At 50.8% G+C, this 22,784-nt stretch overlaps 1 protein-coding gene across 9 annotated transcripts in view; it reads left to right on the top strand.

Annotated features, from left to right (window-relative positions):
• The window catches only part of HECTD4 (HECT domain E3 ubiquitin protein ligase 4), a 164,910-nt gene extending 149,879 nt beyond the window's left edge, over positions 1-15,031 (top strand). For 4 of the 9 annotated variants that reach the window (XM_072953303.1, XM_031670054.2, XM_072953301.1 and 1 more), the window contains exons 65-76: positions 1,032-1,138; positions 1,792-1,918; positions 4,242-4,432; positions 5,507-5,653; positions 6,487-6,606; positions 7,171-7,326; positions 8,808-8,911; positions 9,152-9,373; positions 10,836-11,002; positions 11,287-11,482; positions 12,042-12,264; positions 12,853-15,031. In XM_072953303.1, the coding sequence (XP_072809404.1) occupies positions 1,032-1,138; positions 1,792-1,918; positions 4,242-4,432; positions 5,507-5,653; positions 6,487-6,606; positions 7,171-7,326; positions 8,808-8,911; positions 9,152-9,373; positions 10,836-11,002; positions 11,287-11,482; positions 12,042-12,264; positions 12,853-12,989 (1,897 nt within the window). In that variant the 3' untranslated portion in view covers positions 12,990-15,031. The remainder of the gene's footprint in view (positions 1-1,031; positions 1,139-1,791; positions 1,919-4,241; positions 4,433-5,506; positions 5,654-6,486; positions 6,607-7,170; positions 7,327-8,807; positions 8,912-9,151; positions 9,374-10,835; positions 11,003-11,286; positions 11,483-12,041; positions 12,265-12,852) is intronic. The other 5 variants (XM_031670055.2, XM_072953300.1, XM_072953305.1 and 2 more) reach the window with 3 other exon arrangements.
• Positions 15,032-22,784: the final 7,753 nt, after the last annotated feature.

A 22,784-nucleotide genomic window follows, 5' to 3' on the forward strand; every position in this document is an offset into this window, starting at 1 on the left:
GAAAGACTGTAAAGTGCCTACGTGCATGCTGGGAAAAATTGAATTACCCCACACATAGCAAATGCTTTAAAGTAACTGCATGATGTTTTATTTGAGCATGTGTATTATTTTCTTACATTTTAAATGGCTAAAATAGGACAATATTCAAAAGCATACACAGTGAAAAGCCACCCCTCTTCCTCTCCATCCTTAAGCCTCCCGGGTCCCCTCCCTGAGACTGCCTGTGTCACTCACGTAGCTTTCCAGAACTCTTCTGTGTACACCAGCAAGCGTATACACACCAAAGTGTCGGGAACCGTACAGAATGTCCGTACCGTGCCGTTTCTACTTACAACTAATTTTGGAGATGATTCCATATTAGCACAAAAAGAACTTCCCCAGTCCTTTTTTAAAATAGCTACGTTATAGTCCATGTGTGGATGTGCACACATACTTAATAGAACATTCTTCAGATACAAGCTTATGACTCTCAAGCACTCACAGTTGAAATTCAGATGGCCAAGTATTAACCTAGCAGGAGTCTCTAGCAGACTTGTTTAAATTGTCAGAGAAAAAAGTGTCTTTTATCAATTAAGGATGCATACATGGTGCTTTTAAATCAATACCGTCCTGTAGAACTTCCTGCTGTTTCTCTGTGCTCTTCAGCACAGTAGCCACTGACCACATGTAGTACTCGAAATGGAGCGAGTGCCACCAAGGACCTCAACTTAAAATTTTATTGTAATTTAAACTTAAGTAGCTACACCTGGCTAGTGCCAGCTTTTTGGACAGTGCAGCTCTGAAATATGTAGAAAGAATGTTTGAAAAGTGTCTCTTCGAGATTTTTCACATTTTAAAGCATCGATTTGTCCCCATAATTTGCTCAGGAAACTCTTCTTGGTCAGAACAAAGCTGACCTTGACCCCAGCCCTGTCTGAACCATCAGCCCTGGCTAGTGGGGGATGAACTGTGGCCTGGAGAGGTTCCGCGCGCCCTTTGCCAGGAGGAGGGCTGGGCGTGAGGAATTCTGATCCTGCTGCTTTGGTCTATAGCAGGACTGCCTTGAGCGAGAAGAAGCCCACAGTGAAGCCGAAATCACCGGAAAAGAGCAAGCCAGACGAAAAGGACCCGGAAAAATCACCCACCAAAAAACAAGAAGGTGAGTGAGAGGCCTGGGTCGAATGTGGGCTCAGGGCGGCTTCCAGCCTGGGGACCAGCCTCCCTGCTTCTCCCAGCCACTGGCTCCCTCGGGTTTTAGTTGAGGTTGGGCAGCCCTGCCTCAGACACGGAAGACAACCTTGGCCGACTCCGATTATGCCCCAGGACACTGTCTCTGCTGATCGAACTTGTGGAGGGCGAAATGGCAGCTCCAGAAATACCGCATTTTCTAGGGAAGAGAGATGAGTGCGACCGAGAGTAAAGGTTGGAGATCTGCTCAGAAGAGGCACTACCTGGGGCATTAGAGCCCTAGCTTCCTAAAGGCCCCGGGGAGAGTTGGGGAAGGGCCTCTCGTGGTCACAGAATGGCTTAGTGGGGAGTGTCTCTGAGCTGATAGGAAGTCAGGACTGAGGGGAAGGCGCTGCGCCATCTGTGACCCGCTGGACGACGCGCGTCTGCGGCTCAGAGTCCCCGTCAGGTCGGGTCATTTTGTCTTGGGCAGTGGGTGAGACGGCCAGGTGGCGGGCCCTGGAGTGACGGGAGGCGGAAGGGGGGTTGGATGAACTGGGCCCTGAAAGACAGGGTGTGACGGGAGCACATTGTGAGGCCCTCGCTTCTCACCAGATTCTCCTAACACTGTGAACACCTTTCCAGCAGTCCCTGAGGAAAAGTACCTGACCTTGGAAGGGTTTCACAAGTTTGTTATTGACCGAGCCAAGCAAGACATCCGCAGTGTCTGGAGGGCCATTTTGTCCTGTGGCTACGATCTTCATTTTGAGAGGTAAGAGCCAGTGCCCGCTGATACCTTGTGTAAAGGTTATTCTCCGTCACTAGAAGCTCCCCCAAGAAATTACTTCTTGGGGAGCCATTCCATCGGGCCTGTTTTTAACACCTATTGAGTTATTTGCTGATTTTTCATAAGTGTTAAAGGTGGATTTTCTCCCCCATTTGGAAACAAGCCCTCTTCTAAACAACAGAAATTTATTGTCTCACGGTTCTGGAGGCTGGAAGGCCAAGACCAAGGTGCCGCAGGGTTGGTTTCTCGGGAGGGCTCCGTCCTGCTGTGCGCTCACGTGGCCTTCCCTCATCCTATGAGGACACTAGTCCTTATCGGATTAGGGCCCTGCCTTTATGGCCTCGTTAACCTTAACTACCTCTTTTTCAAGGCCCTGTCTCCAAATAGTCTTTTTTTTTCTCCCAAATACAGTGAAATACATGCGAATTGGTGGAAAGGGGACCCATTTCAGTCCCTATTAAGGATGATTTCTTATTCCAAAGAATCTTTTTTCCCTGGAGCCACTTTCCCTCCCAGTCTCCATTGTCCTCTCTTCCCCTCAGGCACGAGCACAGCAAGTCATAAGTCACCAGGTCTCCAGGACCAAAGAAATACTGTTCCCCTTTCTAGCTGTAAGTGAATCCCAGGCAGACAGGATGTTGGCAAACCAAAAAAAGTCCCTGCCCTCTCCCCCTGGCTTCTCCCCGCTCTCCCCAGGCTCTCCCACACGCAGGTCTACCTTCCTTCCCTGCAGCAGGACATCCTGGGACTCAGAGAAGGAATGGCTGTCAGGAGCATGCCTTTTTAAAACCCTGTTTTCAGAGTTGAGAAATTGTTTGCTGCTTGGACCAGCGCTTGGTACCTTCACTGAAGGCTCACAGATGGGCCTTGGATTATGGTGGCAGGGCCAAGTTCTCTGACTGGTTTTGGAAACCAGTAAGAGACTGGGGCTGGAGGGGAGGCGGTTGTTAAAAGCAGAATCACCTATTTTCGACTAGAAAATGCATTCCAAATGGGAAGGGAACAAATTGGACTGCAAACTAATTCCAAGATGATGCATTTGAAACAGCTGGAAGGGCTGTGTTGTGGGGTCACAGTGATGTCCTGACACATCCAGCCTGGAAGTGGCTGTGAGGGGACCCTCTTGGCAGAGGGGATCCCCTTCCAAAGGAGGCTAGGTTCCTCAGAGCACTCTCGGGGTAGGACAGAGGTGGCCTGTAGCAAGCAGAGCCTGACAGCAGGCTCCACCACCTCCCTGAGCCAGGTGACCTCCCCATGATGCACCCTGGGTGGCGTGTGGCCCACTCGAGGTGCCACGGGCTCCAGAACTAGAGGCACCTGTCCCCTCGCATGCCCGCCTGCCAGCCTTTCTTAGGTTAATAGCTCCATGTTTGTGGAACAGGGACACGTGCACTCAGTAAAACCGCGTGCAGTATATGCAGACACAAGGAGATTGCCTGTGGCTCTGTGCCCGGGGTGATCACTTTGAAATGTTTCAGTAAATACCTCTCCCAACATTTTTGCGGGGGTAGATTTTTTCAGTCCAGTAGGGTGGGGTCAGACAGGACACACCACTCCGCAGACTGCTTTTTTCATTTTCCCACATCATTCGGTCCTGTGCCACCAGATGATTTTGGTGGCTGCCCAGCAGTCCACGATTAAGGGGCAGTGTGATTTAGGGCTGAAGGTACTGTGGTGAAGCAGCCTCACAAACACAGCTTGTCTGCCCGTCCAAGTAACTCCATGGATGAACCCGGGGGTGGGATCGCTGGGTAAGGGATGATGGCCCAGTCACTCGGCAGCTGGGACTTCCTGTGCTCTCAGAAGGTGCCAGGCACCGTACTGTGTGCATCACAGCGTCGTCTTAGTCCTCAGGACAGCACACAAGGCCGAGCTGTCACCAGCTCCATTTTATAGATGAGGAAACTGAGGCTCAGGAAGTAGCTGTGCTTTGTAGCCTAGACTCCAGAGCCCTGTCCTTAACCCTTGTCTCCTGAGTACGTGGCCCCTGAGGACAGTGTAAGACCCTGCTGCCCACAGACGAGAGGGCTGCACGCGTGGGTGTGTGCGACCCAGCTCCCCACACAGGCTGTGCCGTCCTCCCTCCTGACCCCAGCCCACTCAGCTTGTTTCTTTTGGGAGGGGCTTTCCCCCAGCGAGGAGCAGCCCTTCTGCAGTCAGCATCTTGTTTGAGCACCAAGAAACACCCGGGAGGCAAGGCTGTCTTATAAACACCCCCCGGGAGCTGGGATGTGGCTCTGGAGGGGCCCAGCGACCCCCCCCCCCACCCCCCGGCGCTGCTGCCCCACCTTGCCTCTCCCTGCCCCAGGTGCGCCTGCATCGACGTCCGGCACGCACACAAGGCCTCAAGGAAGTGGACCCTGGAGATGGACGTGGCGCTCGTGCAGTACATCAACCGGCTGTGCCGCCACCTGGCCATCACACCCGCGCGGCTGCATCCCCACGAGGTGTATCTGGACCCCGCGGACGCCGCCGACCCCAGGGTGGCCTGTCTCTTGAGTACGTGGCCCCAGGGGGAAGCCTTTCGGGGTCCACCCTCTGCACTGCCCTGTGGGGGCCTCCCCCACGACGGCGCGGGGGGTTTGGAAGAACTAGGTGCCCCTTACACGTCCATTAAACAAATCCTTGGGAACACCCGCTGTGAACCAGGTGGGCAAAAAAAGAGGAAGAGAAAAACAAGAAGCTGTGCTTGCGGCAAATTAAAGTTCGTGAGGCCTTATCACGTGCTCAGTGCAACCAAGCCAGGCAGCTGACCCTGGAGCGCAGTGGCTGGGAGGCGAGGCCCCCGCCCAGGGGCCGCCACAGATGCCTGGCTGGTGTTGGGAGCGAGCAGGATCAGTGCAGTCTGGATGCATGTGTTAAAGGCTTCATCCCCAATTACAGGAGAGCCGCAGGTTTTTATCAAAAGCTAGGAATGTACAAAAGAATTCTGCACACAAGGGACGTTCCCCACAAATCCATCCCTGCAAGATGACCCCTGTCATAGCACGTTGGCAAACGGCCCTGGACCGGCCTCTGTGCCTGGCCGCACATGCCCCGGGCTCTGCTTAGCCCTCTCGGCCTCACTCAGCCACGGGTCCGGATACTGTGAAGGTGAACGTCCATCTCCCAGTTAGAGAGGAGACAGGTGTGAGGGCGGACAAGTAAAATCTGCCAGTGTCCCAGTTTCCTGTTTTTGATGTGTGATGTCGCATTGGGAGAAGCTGGGTGAGAAGTACCCAAGATTCTGCATTATTTTTGCAACTTCTTATAGCCTGTAATTTTTTCAAAATATGGTTCTCAGCCCAGGCACAGCCCCAAAGGCCGGCTGAGGGGGCCCTTGGATTCCTTAAGAGCCTGGACTTCGCCCTTCGCTCTTGCTTGGCCACAGTCAGGGAGATCGGGGCCCCGCTCACTCACGAGCAGCCTCTCTGGGTCCCAGGGGTAAAACCCCCTGTGGGAGCCTCCTGGCCTCACTTGAAATGGCCCACTCGCAGGGTCCTCCCCGTGATCGGGCCACCTGATCGTTCGCAGATGGGGAGTCTGGGCCTCACGGGGCCGAGCCCCCGCCTGACCACTCCTTGTGCCCTGCAGACGTGCCCATCGAGAGCCTGCGCCTGCGCTTCGCCCTGCTCCAGTCCCTGAACACCACACTGGAGACCTTCTTCCTGCCGCTGGTGGAGCTGCGCCAGACGCCCATGTACACCCATAGCATTGCCGCCCTGCTGAAGGAGGCCAAGGGTCAGTGCTGGGGCCCTCGGGCTGGGACCCCACCATGGGGTCGCTGCCGTCACCTGGCCTTGGTGGCTGTCCAGGGTGACACCCCGACACCCAGCCTTACGTTTGACACACAGTCTCCTGTGGAGCAGCGGGTCCCCCCAAGAGCAGTTACTTTAATTATGCTCTAAAAAACAAATAAACTGGGAGAAAATAAATTTACTAAAAATGTTTTCAGATTATTTAGAAATAGATCAAGTTAAAGCTCCGACGGTCTAGCTGCCCCCTGCGTCCCAGAGGTGACCGTTACTCACAGATGAGTGTCAGTCCTTCCAGACTTTTCTGTTCACATACAAATGGACACACACTTGATTTTTTTCTGTTTTTTTATTAAAAACTGGGCTTTATATGTTCTGTTCTGCGACTCTGCTGCCCAGATCTGTGTCAGTGCTCACAGAACCTCCTTGCCTGACCATCCGCCGTGCAGGTGCCCACATCCTTAGTGATAGATGCTTCGGTGGGTTTTTTTGTTGTTTCAGGAGCTGCCACAGCAATACCTTGTTCTTTGTGTACTTGGGTTTGTATTCCTGAAAGCGAGGTGTCTCCTGAGCCTGACAGGGTCCACAGGTTTAATTCTGGATTCATTCACATTTGGGTGGATACTGATGAATTGCTGTCCAGCAGGGCGGGACCTCCTGTGCTCCCTGCGGCATGTCCTCCCCAGGGGCCCGCAGGCCGTCCCGGAAGAGACTGGACAGACCCACAGGGGACAGTGTGGCCTCCACCAGGCCGCAGGGTGACTGGGAAGGAGAGGAAGCCGCCCCATCCCAGCTTCTCTCCCACATTCCTCCCTTCAGGGCTGATCTTTTATGACACGAAGGTGACAGTCATGAATCGGGTGCTGAACGCCACGGTGCAGAGGACGGCTGACCACGCAGCACCAGAGATCACTCTGGACCCACTGGAAATTGTAGGAGGTGAGCTTAGCTACACAGACCAGATGATGCTGACAACAGTGCTTAAACTAGTTAATTTCTTACACATAAAAGAAGCCTCTAGAAGAGGTGGGGTCCAGGGCTGCTCTGACAGCATGTGGCTTCCACCTCCCAGTCACTCCTGGGCTCGTGGCTCGTTGTTCCAGGCTGCGGGGGAGGGCAGGAGAGGTGGGCTGAGTCCTGGCCGTGGACCTGCTCAAATCAGGGCTCTGGCACCAAAGAAGAGGGGAGGCTGGATACTGGGGAGGCAGCCAGGCGTCCCCACCACAGCTTGTGAACAGACAGACGTCAGGAGGGACAGGAAAGGAGGAGCCAGGTGGGCGGCCGCCCCAGGAGACACGCGGAAGGATGGGAGGGGCCGACCACGTGGGATGGGGTGGGCTCTTTGAGGGACCCAGGTGGTGGAGGTGTGAAAAGTCCGGAGACGCTCCAGGAGCAGGAAGGAGGCAAGGTGGCGGAAGCAGGCCGGGCCGGCCAGGCGGCTGTCCCTTGGTAGGAGGCCAGAGCCACCCCGATGGGGTTCGACCACTTGGTTTCTCTCTCCAGGGGAGATCAGAGCTTCTGAAAACTCCTACTTCTGCCAGGCGGCCAGGCAGCTGGCCTCCGTGCCATCCTCTCAGCTTTGCGTCAAGCTGGCGAGCGGCGGTGACCCCACCTATGCCTTCAACATCCGCTTCACTGGGGAGGAGGTCCATGGCACCAGTAAGTGGCAGCCCCCCCGCCGGGCCCTCGGTCAGCCACTTTGGCAGGGAGGCTGTGTTTAAGATGTAAAAATTGCCAGGGTGATTTTTAGCCTAAATGGACCAAGGTCTTCCCCATTAGCCAGAGTAAAGCCATGTCCTCATCTCCCTGCTCCGCAAGGGAGCAGGACTGCCCCGCACGGGAGCAGGACTGCCCCAGAGCCACCATCTGTCCAGGCTCTTCAGACCCAGCCCCCCGGCCTAGCCCCGTCCCCATGTACCTCAGCCCAGCGCTGTCCGGGCTTGGAGACCATGCTTCTGATCAGCACTGGGGGCGAGTTTCTTGCTGTGTGGACCCAGGAGAGACACCCTCAGTGTGGACTGACTTCTCCAGGAAGAGTCCCTGTTTGTGGGGTTGGTCGGGTTAAAAGCTGGTATGCGCCCTGTGAGAGACGAAGTTGCTTGTGGCCTTTTCACTCACGTTTGGCCCCAGACATCCAGGAAATGCTTCCCATGCTAAATGGGAAAAGAAAGTTCTTCCACTGGGCACCGGCCAGCACTGTGGCAGCCTCTGGGCACATCTTCCACGCTCCCTGGGAGCAGCTCTATTCACTGAGGTACCAGAACGTGCCAGGCCCAGACTAACACCTTACACTCCTCATGACACCAGTACTGACCCCCTTCACAGGTGGGGAAACGGGGGCTCCACACAGTTAAGCAGCTTCCCCAAGGTCAGGCAGCTAGCTGGGGTTCAAACCCAGGTCTGTGTGATTCCAAAGCCCAGCCCTTGGCCTGGCGGCTTCAGCAGACAGGGGTCTCCTGCTTCTCCGTGGAAGCTGAGCGAGGGCTAGGCCCTGACATCTGTCCCCAAGCAAGTCCTCTGCCTGGCTCTGACCAAACGGCGTGTGCACAGCTGTCCTCGGAGCTCCCTGACCTGAGGGCGCCGACAAGGAGGGGCTGAGGAGACCCAGCCACAGAGAGGAGGTTTGCGAGACACCCAGAGGCACATTTGGACCAGCAGCAGGAGAGGGTTGCTCCTTGCCCATTGCCCTGTGCACAGAACCGTGGGCATATCCATTTTAGTGCTCACTGAACGTACGTGGGACACCTGGGCTCAGCAAGAGGCAATACCAAGGACAACGGGGCCTGCTGTTGGGTCACATGGATGTGGGTCCCACAAGCCCGCGTGTCATTGTCAGCTTGCAGCTGTGAGGTGCCCTGAGTAGGATCTGCCTTTGATCTTTTCAAATCCCTGAAACTAGCCTGGAGGTCGGTACAATTACTGCCTCCAGTTGAGAGATGGAGGGGCCAAGGCCGGTCAGGAAGTGGAATGATTCCTCGAGGCGGGGTCACCCAGCTTATCCCTGGCCCCACGGGTTCAAGTCCAGGTCTCCCAGCCCTCAGGCGAGTTCTCGCCACTCCACCGAGAAGGTCACGGTCCGGGGGCAGGTGAGGTGCTGGTCCCGGTGGGGGCAGGACTGAGAGGCCCCGTCTGTCCCGCAGGCGGCTCCTTCCGCCACTTTCTGTGGCAGGTGTGTAAAGAGCTTCAGAGCTCCTCGCTCTCCCTCCTCCTGCTGTGCCCCAGCTCCGCCGTCAACAAGAACAAGGTAAGATGCTGAGCTGAGGCCCCAGCCGTCGGCTCCCCGAGGGGCGGTGGCCGGGTGCGTGCGCACGTGGCCTCATCGGCTCTGGTCCTTTCACCAGGCTTCTGGCGGCACAGCTCTGAGACAGGGGCCTGCCTTGCAGGGGGTCCTTCCCGCCTCCTGTGGGTCACGTGGGCCGGGGACGCGTGTTCCAGGGGGAGCAGAGGCACAAGTCAGTCACCTCGCCTCCGCCTCCACTTTCAGGGCAAGTACATTCTGACCCCAAGCCCCATCACCTACGGCGAGGAGCAGCTGCTGCACTTCCTGGGCCAGCTGCTGGGAATTGCGATCCGAGCAGACGTTCCTCTTCCCCTGGACCTCCTGCCCTCCTTCTGGAAGACGCTGGTGGGCGAGCCCCTGGACCCCGACCAGGACCTGCAGGAAGCAGACATACTCACCTACAATTATGTCAAGAAATTCGAGAGTGTAAGTGAAAAGCGAGTTTTCCCGGGGTTGCAGCGCCCCGTGGCCCGCTGTCTGCTTAGGCCTCTGTGTCCCACCCGCAGACTGACGGGGCTCTCCCGAAAAACATTAGGGAGCCTGGGGCATCCCCGCTGGCCAGGCTTGCCTCACGGGGCAGGAGCCGCTGGCTTCCCTCCCTGCGGACAGCAGCAGACGGGGCGACCTGACCAGCCTGCGGGGCCTGTTAGGACACAGGGGCGAAGGGTTCCCGGCCGCTGAATGAGCAGAGGTGTTGGGTGGGAACTGCTCCAAGTAGAGCCAGTTTCACTTTTAAGCGCTTGGTTTGAGGGCTTCACGAGGAGCATGGGAGATAAGCTCCTGGGCCTCACCTGGGCAGGGCCTCACCTGGGCAGGGCCTGGAGAACCTGTTTCTCCCTGCCCTGTGCGCTGGGACCTGCAGACACAGCGACCACAGCAGTGTCTGACCGCCCCCCTCCACACGCAGGCCCGCCCACCTGTGCTCGGGTCTCAGGCTGCCACCACGTCCGCCCACTGGCTCAGCAGAGTCGCCGAGGCCAGGGTGGGGCTCCCATCCGTGGCCAGGGAGCCGCCGAGCTGCTCCCCAATTATGTGAGGCCCGTGCTGGAGGGCTGTGTTCAGAAGTCCTCACGGCGAGGCCAGGAGGGAGGTGAGGCTCAGAGAGGTGGGCTGGCTGGGAGCAGAGCCACCAGCAGGGCTCAGTTCTGTCCAGCTGGAAAGCCTGTGCTTTTTGGCCCCACACGCTCTCCTCAGAACACAGACGGTCCCAGTGGAGAGTGGAGGTGGCCTCTGATCCAGCCCCCCCGCCTTGGGCCAACGGTGTTTGGCCTCCGGGGAGCAGACTTCATGTTGGAGGAGGTGGCATCTGTCAGCAGAAGGAGATGTCAGCTGATCGGCCTCCCCCGACACAGACATGACGGGCCCTCTGAGGGGCCTCATTGCCAGACTCTCCATAGTCCCCTTAGCTGCCTCTTGACGGCAACGAATGCAGGGGAGCAGCAGAGCCGGGGTCCTGGATAGCAGCTGGCTTCTCAGCAGAAACAGAGCTGATGATGGATTGTCTAAAGGGTTAAAGCAGGACGCCCCTCCCACTGTGGGCTTCGGGGTTCTGTCACTGCCAGGCGCTGCTCTGAGAAGTCTTCCCGGGGCTGTGGGTAGCGGCGAGGGCCTGAAGCGGGCAAGAGATGTAAGGTGGTGTCCAGGCAGACAGCCCAGCCGAGGCTTCCATCTGGAGGGGATGGGCAAGACCCCAGAGGGAGCCGGGGTACCAGAGCCAACAGGCCTTGTCCATGTGCCTAACTCTGAACTGATGGCAAGGCTGACGGCCCAGGGCTGTGCCACCTGCCCAAACAACACCCAGTGTTTACCCAACTAGGGATGGGGTTCTGTCTTCCGGGGGCCTCGGGAGCCGGGCAGCAGTGAGCCCCACTCTGCCCCTTCCCTCCAGATCAACGACGAGACCGAGCTGGAGGCCCTGTGCGCCGAGATCGCCTCCCAGCACCTGGCCACCGAGAGCCCTGACGGGCCCAACAAGCCCTGCTGCCGGTTCACCTACCTGACCATGACGGGCGAGGAGGTGGAGCTGTGCAGCCGCGGCCGGCACATCCCTGTGGCGTGAGTGCACGGGGCCGAGGTCGGGACGGGGGTTTCCTCCAGGGGGGACATGAGGCAGGAGTTGGGGCACCAGGAGAGAGGGTGGAGTATCTCAGTGGAAGGACCTTATTCAGAAACACGGGCTCAGGCAGGTGACTCCCAGAGCAGGAGAGGAATTCATGAGCTGCCAGGTCTGGGAGTTCTGGGTACCGGCCTGGGCCCCTCTGCCCAAGCGGGTTTGTACCCCCGGGCCCTGGAGCAGCCCCTGGGCATCGCCCCTCACCTGCGTCCCCCACACCCTGCAGGTGGGAGAACAAGGACATCTACGCGGCAGCCATCCGGAGCCTGCGGCTGCGGGAGCTGCAGAACGTGGAGTGCGTGACGGCTGTGCGGGCGGGCCTGGGCGCCATCATCCCCCTGCAGCTGCTCACCACGCTCAGCCCGCTGGAGATGGAGCTGCGGACGTGCGGCCTCCCTTACATCAACCTCGAGTTCCTGAAGGTCGGTGGCCAGGCTGGGCGGGATTGGCAGGCGAGTCGGCAGTGGCCTGTCAGTACCTCCTGTGTCCGCGCACTCTGTCCCCCTACATGTGGGAGGCTCTGTGCTCACCCCTGTCTCTGCTGAGTAAACTGAAGCTGAGAGGTCACTTGCCCAAGGTCACCCAGCCAGGAAGCGGTAGAGTCAAACTTGGGGCCCGGATCACCTGCCTCCAGAGCCCATGAATTAAAGTGAAGCACATTTTTGCCAAGCCTCCTGCACGCCTCAGCCAGGCCGGCCCTTGCCTGTGCTAGTGGGGAGGCCTTGCCCAAGTGACTTCACCTACTGGGAATCGTGACAGGACCCGCCCAGTGGGGTCAGTGGGGGATGGGGCCTAGTGCACAGGCCATGGTCACACAGACAGTTACAGCTCTCTGTGGGCCTGGCCACCACTGTACTCTCCACCTGTCCTGCGGCCATCGTTTCTCTGCTGCACCCTGCCCCGGGACTGGGCCCGGCCTGGGGGGGCACTGTGTTAGCAGAGGGCCAGCCCCGCTCACGTCTGGGGGTCTCTCTTCCCCAGGCCCACACCATGTACCAGGTGGGGCTGATGGAGACGGACCAGCACATCGAGTTCTTCTGGGGGGCACTGGAGATGTTTGCCCAGGAGGAGCTGTGCAAGTTCATCAAGTTTGCCTGCAACCAGGAACGCATCCCGTTCACCTGCCCCTGCAAAGACGGGGGCCCTGACACAGCTCATGTGCCCCCGTACCCCATGAAGATTGCCCCCCCGGATGGCACAGCAGGTACTGGCCCCCCCGGTTATGTTCCAAGTGGGGACACACAGGCCCCTCTGTTTGGAGCTAGGGCTGCTAGGCCCTGCACGAGGGGGGAGAGCAATGGACAGGGACCCCCCAAACACCAAAGCCCAAAAGTAAATGAGGGAAAGGCACAGGGGAGGGAGGTCAGAGGTCATGTGCTTCTCAAACTTGACCTTCACCAAGTGGCAGTACAGGCTTGACGTTGACACGTCTTCTGAAGTTTTAAAAAGCTACAAATCCAGAAATGTTTTGATCTTCTAACTTTTTAAATGCAGCAAAATAATTAAATTTTAAAAATCAAAACAAAACTCCTTGCTGGCCAAACCTGCCTGCAGCCAGATTCTGTCACAAGCCAGCAACCTGCTGCCTGTGCTGTACGGGGTGGTTACGGGTCTGCCCTTTCCTCCCCCAGACTCTCCCCCTGCCCGCCCTGCAGGCCCTCATCCCTCTCCTGCTGGGCCTCGGGGTTAGCTTGCATCCGCCCAGAAAGGCAAACCTGGAGGCAGAGGGGCCAGCCAGGCCTCTGTGGGACCCGGGCCCACACTTAACGCCGGGCCGATGTCTCTCCTGTAGGTTCCCCAGACTCTCGGTACATCCGAGTGGAGACCTGCATGTTCATGATCAAGCTTCCCCAGTACTCCTCGCTGGAAATCATGCTGGAGAAACTTCGTTGTGCCATCCACTACCGCGAAGACCCACTGAGTGGCTGAGGGGAGGAAGCCCGAGTTAGGCTGTCACCAAGGCACCGCTCCACCGGCCTGGGAAGCCTGCCGCTGCGGGCACTTCCCTCCGGGGCCCTGCGTGAGGAGTTGGCGACATTTTACTTTTCCAAACTTTTGTCCACATTCCGGGGCCTCGTGGAAGACTTACCCTTATGTATTTGTACGTTTCGTGGTGGGTCGGTTCTTTTGCTACCTGTTTGTGGTATGTTTGTAGGATAGTTTAGGTCCCAGTTTGTGTCTCATTTGATCTTCCTGGACATTGTCCTTCGTGGCCACTGGATTCTGATGCCCTGATGCCCCAGTTGGCTCCACATCATAGAACCACCCAGCAGGAAGCTGGTAGTGAGACGCCCTCGGCCCACAGAGTGTCCTGCTCCTTCTGCAGCGCGTCACCACAGGCAATGTGGCCAGCCGTGCCCGTCCGCCCCGAGCTGGAGGTTCTCCTGGACGCGGCTCCTGCAGGCCTCCTTCCACCTTGAAATGGTTGGGCTAGTTCCCCAAACATGGGAGACGCGCCCAGGGAGCTCTGTGTGTTCATCTTTGGGCTTTAGAACCTTGTTTATGGTCTGGGCTTTTTCTGAGGAAAAGCCCACAGTGGTTCCCCTGTCCCTTCCCACCCAGACAGCCCTGTCTGCTCTCCGACTCTTCTGGGCCCTGGTCTGAGTGCTGTTCAGGACCAGAAGACCAAAGGGTAACTCTACCTGAGTTCACAGAGCCAGGCCAGCTGCACCCCAGTTCAGGAGTTGGAGGCACAGTGCTCAGGTGGGGGCCTTCTCCCGAGACTCTGATTGAACAGGAAAGCACACGATTCAAGCCTGCCCCACTTGCGTACTCAGAAATGGCCCAGCCTCGCTGCAGACTTTGTGATGTGAGGAACAAAGGGCCACATCCCATTTTAACAAGAGCTCTCTGAGATGCTCTGCCCATTCGAGGTCTGCGTCCATGACTAAGACCTTCAAGTCCAGACGGAGACACTGGGGGGTCCTTCCGCCCCTCTAGCCAGGCCTGCCCCGCGGCCCCTCCCTGCCCCACGTGTGTGTGTGCCAGGGCTGAGCTGCTCCAGGCTCACCCACTGCCCTGAAAGTGCATTCGTGCCCCAAATAGGTCTGTCCAATGGTACTTTGTTCGAGAGCAGCATATGCCGTCTTGTTGGACACTGTCATTTTGGGCCTTGCCAGTTCTCGCAGAATCGCGTCACTGTATTTATTGTACAATATTGTGAATAGTGGGAGCTCTGAGTGAGTGCTGACTAGGAGGCTTTGGAGTGTGAATGCTGGTGAGAGAAAGAGGGTGTGCTCCTCCTTTCTCTGCTGTGGCCCTGGCCTGTCGGAAAGATGTGTGGAATTTAGAGTTAGAGCCATTAGCATCCATCTCCTCCCTGTTATTCTTAGGAAGTGCGTTAAGGACCATTGTAGAAAAGATTCCCAGACCTAAGGAAAGGATAAACCGGGATGAATCGTTCGTTGCATCAGTTACATTTGATGCAGGAGCAGTCACGTCTGGAGGTGAGTGCCTGCAAGCAGCTGCCCTGCTTGGAAGGAAGACGGTCGGCCGCTGCCTCCCGGGGGCCACAGCCCCCTTGACTGGGGGTCACGTCAGGAGGTCGTCCTGACAATAAGGATCCTCTTATTTCATTTCTGCATAATGAAAGGGCCTCTGGATTTATTAGAAGTGGTTTTTCCTCCTTGTACTTTTAAATCTTGTTCCCCTCATCCTTCCCATCCCTTGGATGGACTCAGAATTGTCAGCTCCCTCCCCAAGAGGGGTTTGGTGAGCTTCTGTTGGCCCATCACTGGACTAGATCTGCTGCTAACGTGACTGCTTCTCCCAGAGAGCACACTGAGGTCCAGACAGATCCAAACCTTGGCCCTAAAAAACGTGTGCTGTAAAGTTACTTGATGTATATTTATTGTAATTATTTATGGTTGCATTTAACAAACTTTTCATTCAATTTGATGCCATTTACACCACTGCTGTGTAAAGGAAGCTCACGACAGGAAAAGTTGCACCAATAAATAACCTTCATCTAATTTTGATTGACCTTGAGTGCTGTGTGGTCGTCATGCACTCTTGCTGAGAAGACTCAAAGGCCAGTGCGCTCGGCTGGCTCTGATGCTTGAGGGTCGCCAGGAGGCCGGGAATTAAGTGTTTCTGATCATTATGGTCTCTGCACTCAGAGCGATTCTTGCCCCACGCGCTTACAGACTGCTCGGCCCCCCGAGTCTCTGTCTTCATATAGCAAGCTGGATTGACAGGATGGAAATCCGAGGTCAAAGGTAAGCCTGGCCCTGCAGGATCTGCCCACTCCTTGTCCTGGCGCTGGCCTCTGGTCCTGTGCCGGCGTGAGGCCTTTCCTCAGGTGAGCTGTTGCTCCAGTAGAGCCCGGGCCTTCCTGAGCCCACGTGCCCTCCCTCGGCACAGGCAGGGATTTGGCACTACTTCTTGCAAAAGGAAAGTTCACGGAAGAGGTGAGGACTTATCAGCTCCACACTGCTTTCCAAGATCAACTCTGCCCTCTTGCTTCTGTGTCTGTCCCAGACTCCCCACCACACACACAGATACACACACACACCCCCCTCTGTGGTCTGCAGTCAGGAAAACCCAGCCAGTCTCCCTGACTCACTTATCACCTCCCCCTGTTCTGTGGGAGCCCTCACTCAGACCCACTTCATTCTCACTCTCTCGACTCCATCAGTCAGTGCTCACTTTCAGCGAATGCGTTCTACACATGTCTTCATTACACAACGAGCAAGAACCCTCTCAGATGAGGAACAAGCAACTTTCCCTTCTCATGTCTGTCTGCAGGGTGCTAGAAACGGAGCAAAGGTGACCACTCAGAGCAGAGAGATAACCTCTGTCAGACATGCGAAGCTGGGGCGTGAGTTACCTCTGCCCTCCGAGCACAGCAAGGACTCTCCTGCTGTCCGGGATGGTGGAGGAGGCCATCTCCTTTTTAACAAGTTGCCTCTTTATATATAAAAAATATACTGTATATATTTTTATACACACACACACACACGTGTGTGTGCGTGTGCACGTCATATATATATATACACACACACACACACTCAAAATATATACAGAATTACACCATCCAATAATGAAGATACCATCCTCATTAGTTATCAGGGGAATGCAAATTAAAATCACAACAAGGTATATATACTGCACCACCACCAAAAGGGCTAGAAAGACAATACCATGGTTGGGAAAGATGTGGGGCCAACAGAACGCTCCCCCACTGCTGAGGGAATGGATCGGACAACTGCTTTGGAAAACTGGTGCTGTCTATGCACTCACTTCCTCTGTGACCAGCAATTCCACTCCTAAATGTAAATCCAACAGAAATACGTCACCAAGACACGTTTCCAAAACATACAGACAGCTTATACAGCTCAACAACAAAAAGAACCCAATCAAAAAACGGGCAGAAGACCTAAACAAACATTTCTCCAAAGAAGACACATACAGATGGCCAACAGGCACATGAAAAAGTGCTCAGTGCCGCTGACTATCAGAGAAATGCAAATCAAAACGACAACAAGGTATCACCTCACACCAGTCAGAATGGCCATGAGCAAAAAGTACACGAATAATAAATGCCAGTTGCTGTTAATAGCGGGGTGTATGTGTCTTTTTGAGTCAATGTTTTTGTTTTCCTGATATATGCCCAGGAGTGGAACTGCTGGGCCATATGGGGGTTCTATTTTAAGATTTTTGAGAAACCTCCACATTGTTTTCCACAGTGGCTGCACCAATTTACATTCCCACTAACAGCGTACGAGGGTTCCCTTTTCCCCACATACTTGCCAACATTTGTTATTTGTGTTCTTTTTGATGATGGCCATTCTGACAAGTGTGAGATGGTCTCTCATTGTGATTTTGATCTGCATTTCCCTGATATTAGTGATGTTGAGCAACTTTCCATGTTCCTGCGGGCCATCTGCACTTCCTCTTTTGGAGAAATGTCTGTTCAGTTCTTCTGACCGTATTTTAAGTGGATGGGTTGGTTGGTTGGTTGCCTTTTAACTGAAATACAGTTGATGTAAAACGTTAGTTTCTGGTGTGCAGCGTGGATGGACTCGGAGGGCGTTATGCTAGTGAAGTAAGTCAGACAAAGACAAATACTGTAAGATATCACTTAAATCTAAAAACACACAACAAACTAGTGAATGTAACAGAAAAGGGACTCACAGTTGTAGAGAAGGAACTAGTGGTTACTAGAGAGGAGAGGGAAGGGGAGGGGCAAGATAAAGGTGGAGGATTAAGAGGTACAAATTATCAGGTATAAAATAAGCTACAAGAATGTACTATACAGCATGGGGAATAGAGCTAATGTTTTATAACTGTAAATGGAGTATAGCCTTTAAAAATTTTGAATCACTATTGTGTACCTGTAACATATAATATTGTACAAGCTACTATATATAAAACATAACAAGGTCCCACTGTGTTGCATAGGGAACTATATTCAATACCTTGTAAATAACCTATAATGAAAAATATAAAAAATGTGAAAAAATATATAACTGAATCACTATGCTGTACACCAGAAACTAACACAACATTGTGAATCAACTACAATAAAAAATTTTAAATGATCAGTCTAAGAGAGTTAACATCCAACTGTAATTGGAATTCTGCAAAAAAGAACATAGAAGAGAAATTACCAAAATTGTAAGAAAAATCTGAAAAACTCAAGACGATGAGTTTCTAGACAAAGTGCTCACTAAGCGTCTTTGAATGGAAAAAGAAACTCTACCAACACAGAACACAGGGAAAGTTCAAAATACCAGCGACAGATATTCTAAAAAGCTTCAAGGCAAAAAGTCAGTTACATGCAAATCAGAATGACATCAGACTTTATAACAACCTAGAAAGTAAAAGCAATGCTTTCAACACACTTCTAATTCTAGCCAATGTAGATGAACAGAAACCAGACTTACCCTCCCCTTCTAAAATGACAAAAACAAACAAACAAAAAGTGTACAGTTCTTAAGACCATCAGGCATGAAAGACAGAGATCTGAGAAAAGAAACAAAGTGGGCTCTACCATTGCCTCTGCTTGTGGTGGGGGTAGTTTTCAGTAAGCAGCAAAGGGAGGGGAAAGCCAGGGTAGAACCCAACCGTCCCCCTGAGCTGAGAAGACAAGGCATCTAAGGAGACCAAAGCAGCTAGCATACAGGGCAGAGGAGCAAAAAGGAAAGAATTCACAGAGAGAGAACCCTGTCGCTCTGCTGAGAATTCCACTCAAGTATGCAGCTGAGTACTGAAAAGCTCATGAATTAAGGAAACTGCCAGAGGCGGGGGAAAGAACCAGCCCAAACAGATTAGAGCCGGGAAGAACGAGACACAGTTCCTGTTTCCACCAGCCAGAGTGAAAAACAGTTCATGGGACATCAGTTTTGCCTTAGTCATGGAGAAAAACTAGCCCTAGGCTAATCACTGCTCAGGCCCTACCTAAGAAAGCTTAAAAGTTTGTTCTAGAAGGGTCAAACTGTTTCCAAGTAACCAAATATGAGAAACAAAGCTCAAGAATATTTATAGGAATACAAAAATAGCCAGCACCCAAGTCCGACAAAATTCAGAAATATCTGGCATCCAATCAAAACCCATCAGACATGCGAAGCAGCAGCAAAAGCACCCAGAAAGTATACAAATGATAAATTAATAGTCAGGGGCGTTAAAACAATTATTAGAGCCATATTTTATATGTTTAAGAAGCTAGAAACAATGAGCATATTAAGTAGAGACATGGGAAATATAAAAACCTAAATTGAACTTTCAGAGATGAAAATTGTAATGTCTGAGATGAAAACTACACTGGATGGATTAACAACGGATAAGAAAGACTACAGAAGATTTAGTGAACTTGGAGACATAGAATAGAAACTATCCATCTGAACACAGAAAAAAGAATCCAAAAAAGTGAAGAGCATCAATAGCCATGGGACAAGTTTATGTGGCCTAATGTATGTGTAAATAGAATCCCCCAGAGGGGGGAAATGGGGAAAGAAGGAAAAAAAATCTGAAGAAATAATGGCTGAGATTTTTTTCCAGATATGATTGAAAACTATAAACTCAAGGATGCAAGAAGCTTAATGAACTTAAAGCACAAAAAACAAAGAGATGGGAGCTTGTGATGGTTGCAGAACAACGTGAATATACTCAGCGCCACGGAAGTGCACAAAGGCACACTGCAACCAAATTGCTTAGTATCAGTGATAAAGAGTATCTGAAAAACATCCCTCAAAAGACACATTATGTACAGAGGAACAAAGATAAAGATGGTAGACTTCTCACTGGAACCAGTGCAAGTAAGAAAACAGTAGAGCAACATATTTTAAATCAGGGGGCGGGGTGGGAAGGAGCTATACCTGGCAAAAACATCTTTCAAATAGGGAAGGAGAGAATAGGCAAGTACCTAGAGATGGAAATCAGATTAGTAGTTGGGGAGTAAGGGCTTAGTGGGTATGGGGCTTCCTTCTGAGATGAAAAGTCTCCAATTAGATGGTTGCACAACACTGAATGTACTTAGTGCCGCCTAACTGACGCTTTAAAATAATTAAAATGTAAAATTTCATGTTAGGTGTATTTTACCACAACTTTCTAAACATGAAGGAGAAAGAAAGCCCTTTTCAGACGCACAAAAGCTGAGCCGTACCACAACGAAGTTGAAGGAAGTAATTCAAGCAGGAGGGAAACACCAGATGGAAATCTGAATCAGCAGAAAGAAAAAATACCAAAATAATGACTACAGGAGTAAATGCAAAAGACATACTTTCCTATTTAAATCTCTTTAAAAGATAACTGACTTTTTAAACAAAACAACAGTATGTTGGGGACTTATAACAAATACAGAAATAACTGTGACGGTAGCACCGAGGCTGGGAACCATGCTGCGGTAATACTAAACATTAAGTGGCATACTATCGCTTGAAGCTAGACTGAGATAAGTTAAAGGTGTATGCTGTAAGTCCCATAACAACTACTTAAATAATACAATAAACAGTGATCACTAATAAGCCAGCAAAGGAGATAAAGTGCAATCATAAAAGTATTCAAAAGAAAACAGAAAAAGAGATAAAAGGAAATAACAGGAGACAGAGAAAATGATGTATTTAAACCCAATCATATCAATAATCACATTAAATGTAAATGGCCTATACACCTCAATTAAAAGACAGATTATCAGATTGGCCCCCAAACCAAAATCATAACCAAAAGAAACTGACTTTAAATACACAGATACAAATAGGATAAAACTGAAAGATGGAAAAAGATGCCTATGCTAACACTAAGAAAGCTGGAAATGTTAATATTAATTATTGAGATTTCTATGTTAACATCAAAGTATATTTCAGAGCAAATATGTAAAAGAATACAGGTCATTTCATAATAATAAAAAGGCTGATTAAATAAAAGCATAACTATCATAAGTTATTGCAGATCTAATAACAGGAGTTGAAAATAATGGAACAAAAATTATAGAGTTATAAGGAAAGACAGACAATCCTCAATTATAACAAGAGATTTCAAACAGCCCCTCCCCCAGTAACATACAGAACAAGGAAACAGACACTATCAGCAAGGATATAAACCATTGTTGACCTACCTGCCATTTATATAGCATTCATCCAACTGGAAGAGAATGCACATTCTTTTCAAGCACATACAGAACATTTATGGCCTGGAGAATACTCTAGGGATTAAAAAAAACAACTCTCAATAAATTTTAAAAGATTGAGTTCATACAAAGTGTTTTCTGACCACAGTGAAATTAAATTAGAAAGAATAACAAAAACAAATCTGGGAAATATCCAAGTATTTGGAAACTAAGGTGTACACTATTAAATAGCCCATAGGTCAAAGAAGAAATCAAAGTATTTTGAACTGAATGAAATGAAGACACATCAAACTTGGTGAGATGCAGGTTAAACAGTTCTTAGAGGCGAATTTCTAGCACCAAACAGTTATATTAAAAAAGAAGGTCTCAAATCAGTGACCTCAACTTTGACCTTAAGAAACTAGAAAAATTAAAAATTAAGCTCAAAGTAAGCAGAAGTAGTAAAAATCAGAATGGAGGTCAATTAAATGGAAGCAAAAAAACAATGAAGGAAATCAATGGAACCAAAGTTGATAAATGTAATAAAAAATAAAAACTGATAGATCTCTAACCAGTGGTTGCCATGCTATGGCCTATAATCCCGCTGCCTGTTTTTGTAAATAAAGTTTTATTAGAAGTCTCACCCATTTATTTGTTAGTGTATTGTCCATGGCTGTGTTAGCTCTACAACAGCGTTGTTAAGTAGTTGCCATAGACACAATACAGATTGCAGAACCTTAAATATTTACTATTTGGCCTTTATGAAAGAGTTTGGAGATCCTTGCTCTAGCCAGACACATCCAGAAAAGGGAAAAGACACAAATTATCAACATCAGAAATGACAGAGGTGACATCACTACAAATTTTAGATTTTTTTTTTTAATAAGGAAATACTAAGACTATCTTTATGTCACTAAATTAAACAACTTACTGAAATGGACAATTCCCTTGAAAGACACAAACCATCGAAGTTCACCTGAGAAGAAACTGATAACCTGAATAGCCCTGGACCTGTTCTTCTAATTGAGGTATAATTAACACATTACATACAGTGGAGTGATTTTGAGAATATACTGTTAAAGTGAAAAAAGCAAAGTTCAAGAGTATTTATAATTTGCTACCTCTGGTGTAAGAGAGAAGAGGAAGTAAGAAAATACACATGTATTTGGTTATTTTGGCAAAAAAAAAAAAAAGGAAAAGTTTTGAAAAAAGAAAAAACAAGAATAAAACAGAAACTAGTAAAATGGGTTGCCCACAGACAGTAGGTGGAAACAAGGTGAAAGGATGGAGATGCTGAATGAAGGTGGAAAGTATGAAGGCTAGTGACACTTTTGAGTATATGTAGTTTTAACCTGGAATCATATTAATATTTTACATACTGTACAATACCATCAACAAGTGTAGGTGGAAAAAAAACTCTTAAGATGAAGTATAAAAAAAAAGCTAACATAAGTATTTCAAATGAATAACCTAACGACACTGAAGGATGACGGAACAAAAACTAAAGTAAAATTTTGAACACATTATTTTGACTGTATACTCTCATAAATAAAGTCACAAAGAACTGTGAACAAGCGTTTAACGTGTTCGTAGGCTGTTTTTTCTGCAGTGGGAAGGTTGAGCAATTCTGAAACTAGCTTCTCTGTACTATAGGAATGAGCAAGTAAGTAAATATATTGAGAAAAATGGGAGCCAGATTTCATTGCTGGAGAAGACAAAGGACAGAATAGACCTTGCGATGGACTGATATTGGCTGTGTTGCTATGAACTCATGGTGGTATACAGATACAAAAATAAGTGTATGCATGGATCTAGCATACCTACATAACACATACATAATAAACATATGCACACACACACTAGTACCTGTCTACTGAGATGACCTAGAAGCAGTAATCCCCTGCCCCCATGTAGTAGCAGCATACATACACACCTAGCGCCCAAATCTTGGTTTCTAAATCCTGTTCTTCCCTATAAGGATCCAGGGTTTCTGAGCAAAATGACTAATTCTAGTGCTGACGCAGGAAAAAATACAAGATGAACCTGGAATATCTTGTACCAGAAAGTAAGGATGTGCTCAAGGAATAGCTGACCATGCCAAAACACAGGAATCAGCCAAATCTGGTCATCAAAATAAATACATTTGAGCATCAGAATAAATGATAGAGGTGGATTAT

The sequence above is a fragment of the Vicugna pacos genome, chromosome 32 (assembly GCF_048564905.1).
Source record: "Vicugna pacos chromosome 32, VicPac4, whole genome shotgun sequence".
Classification (NCBI taxonomy): domain Eukaryota; kingdom Metazoa; phylum Chordata; class Mammalia; order Artiodactyla; family Camelidae; genus Vicugna; species Vicugna pacos.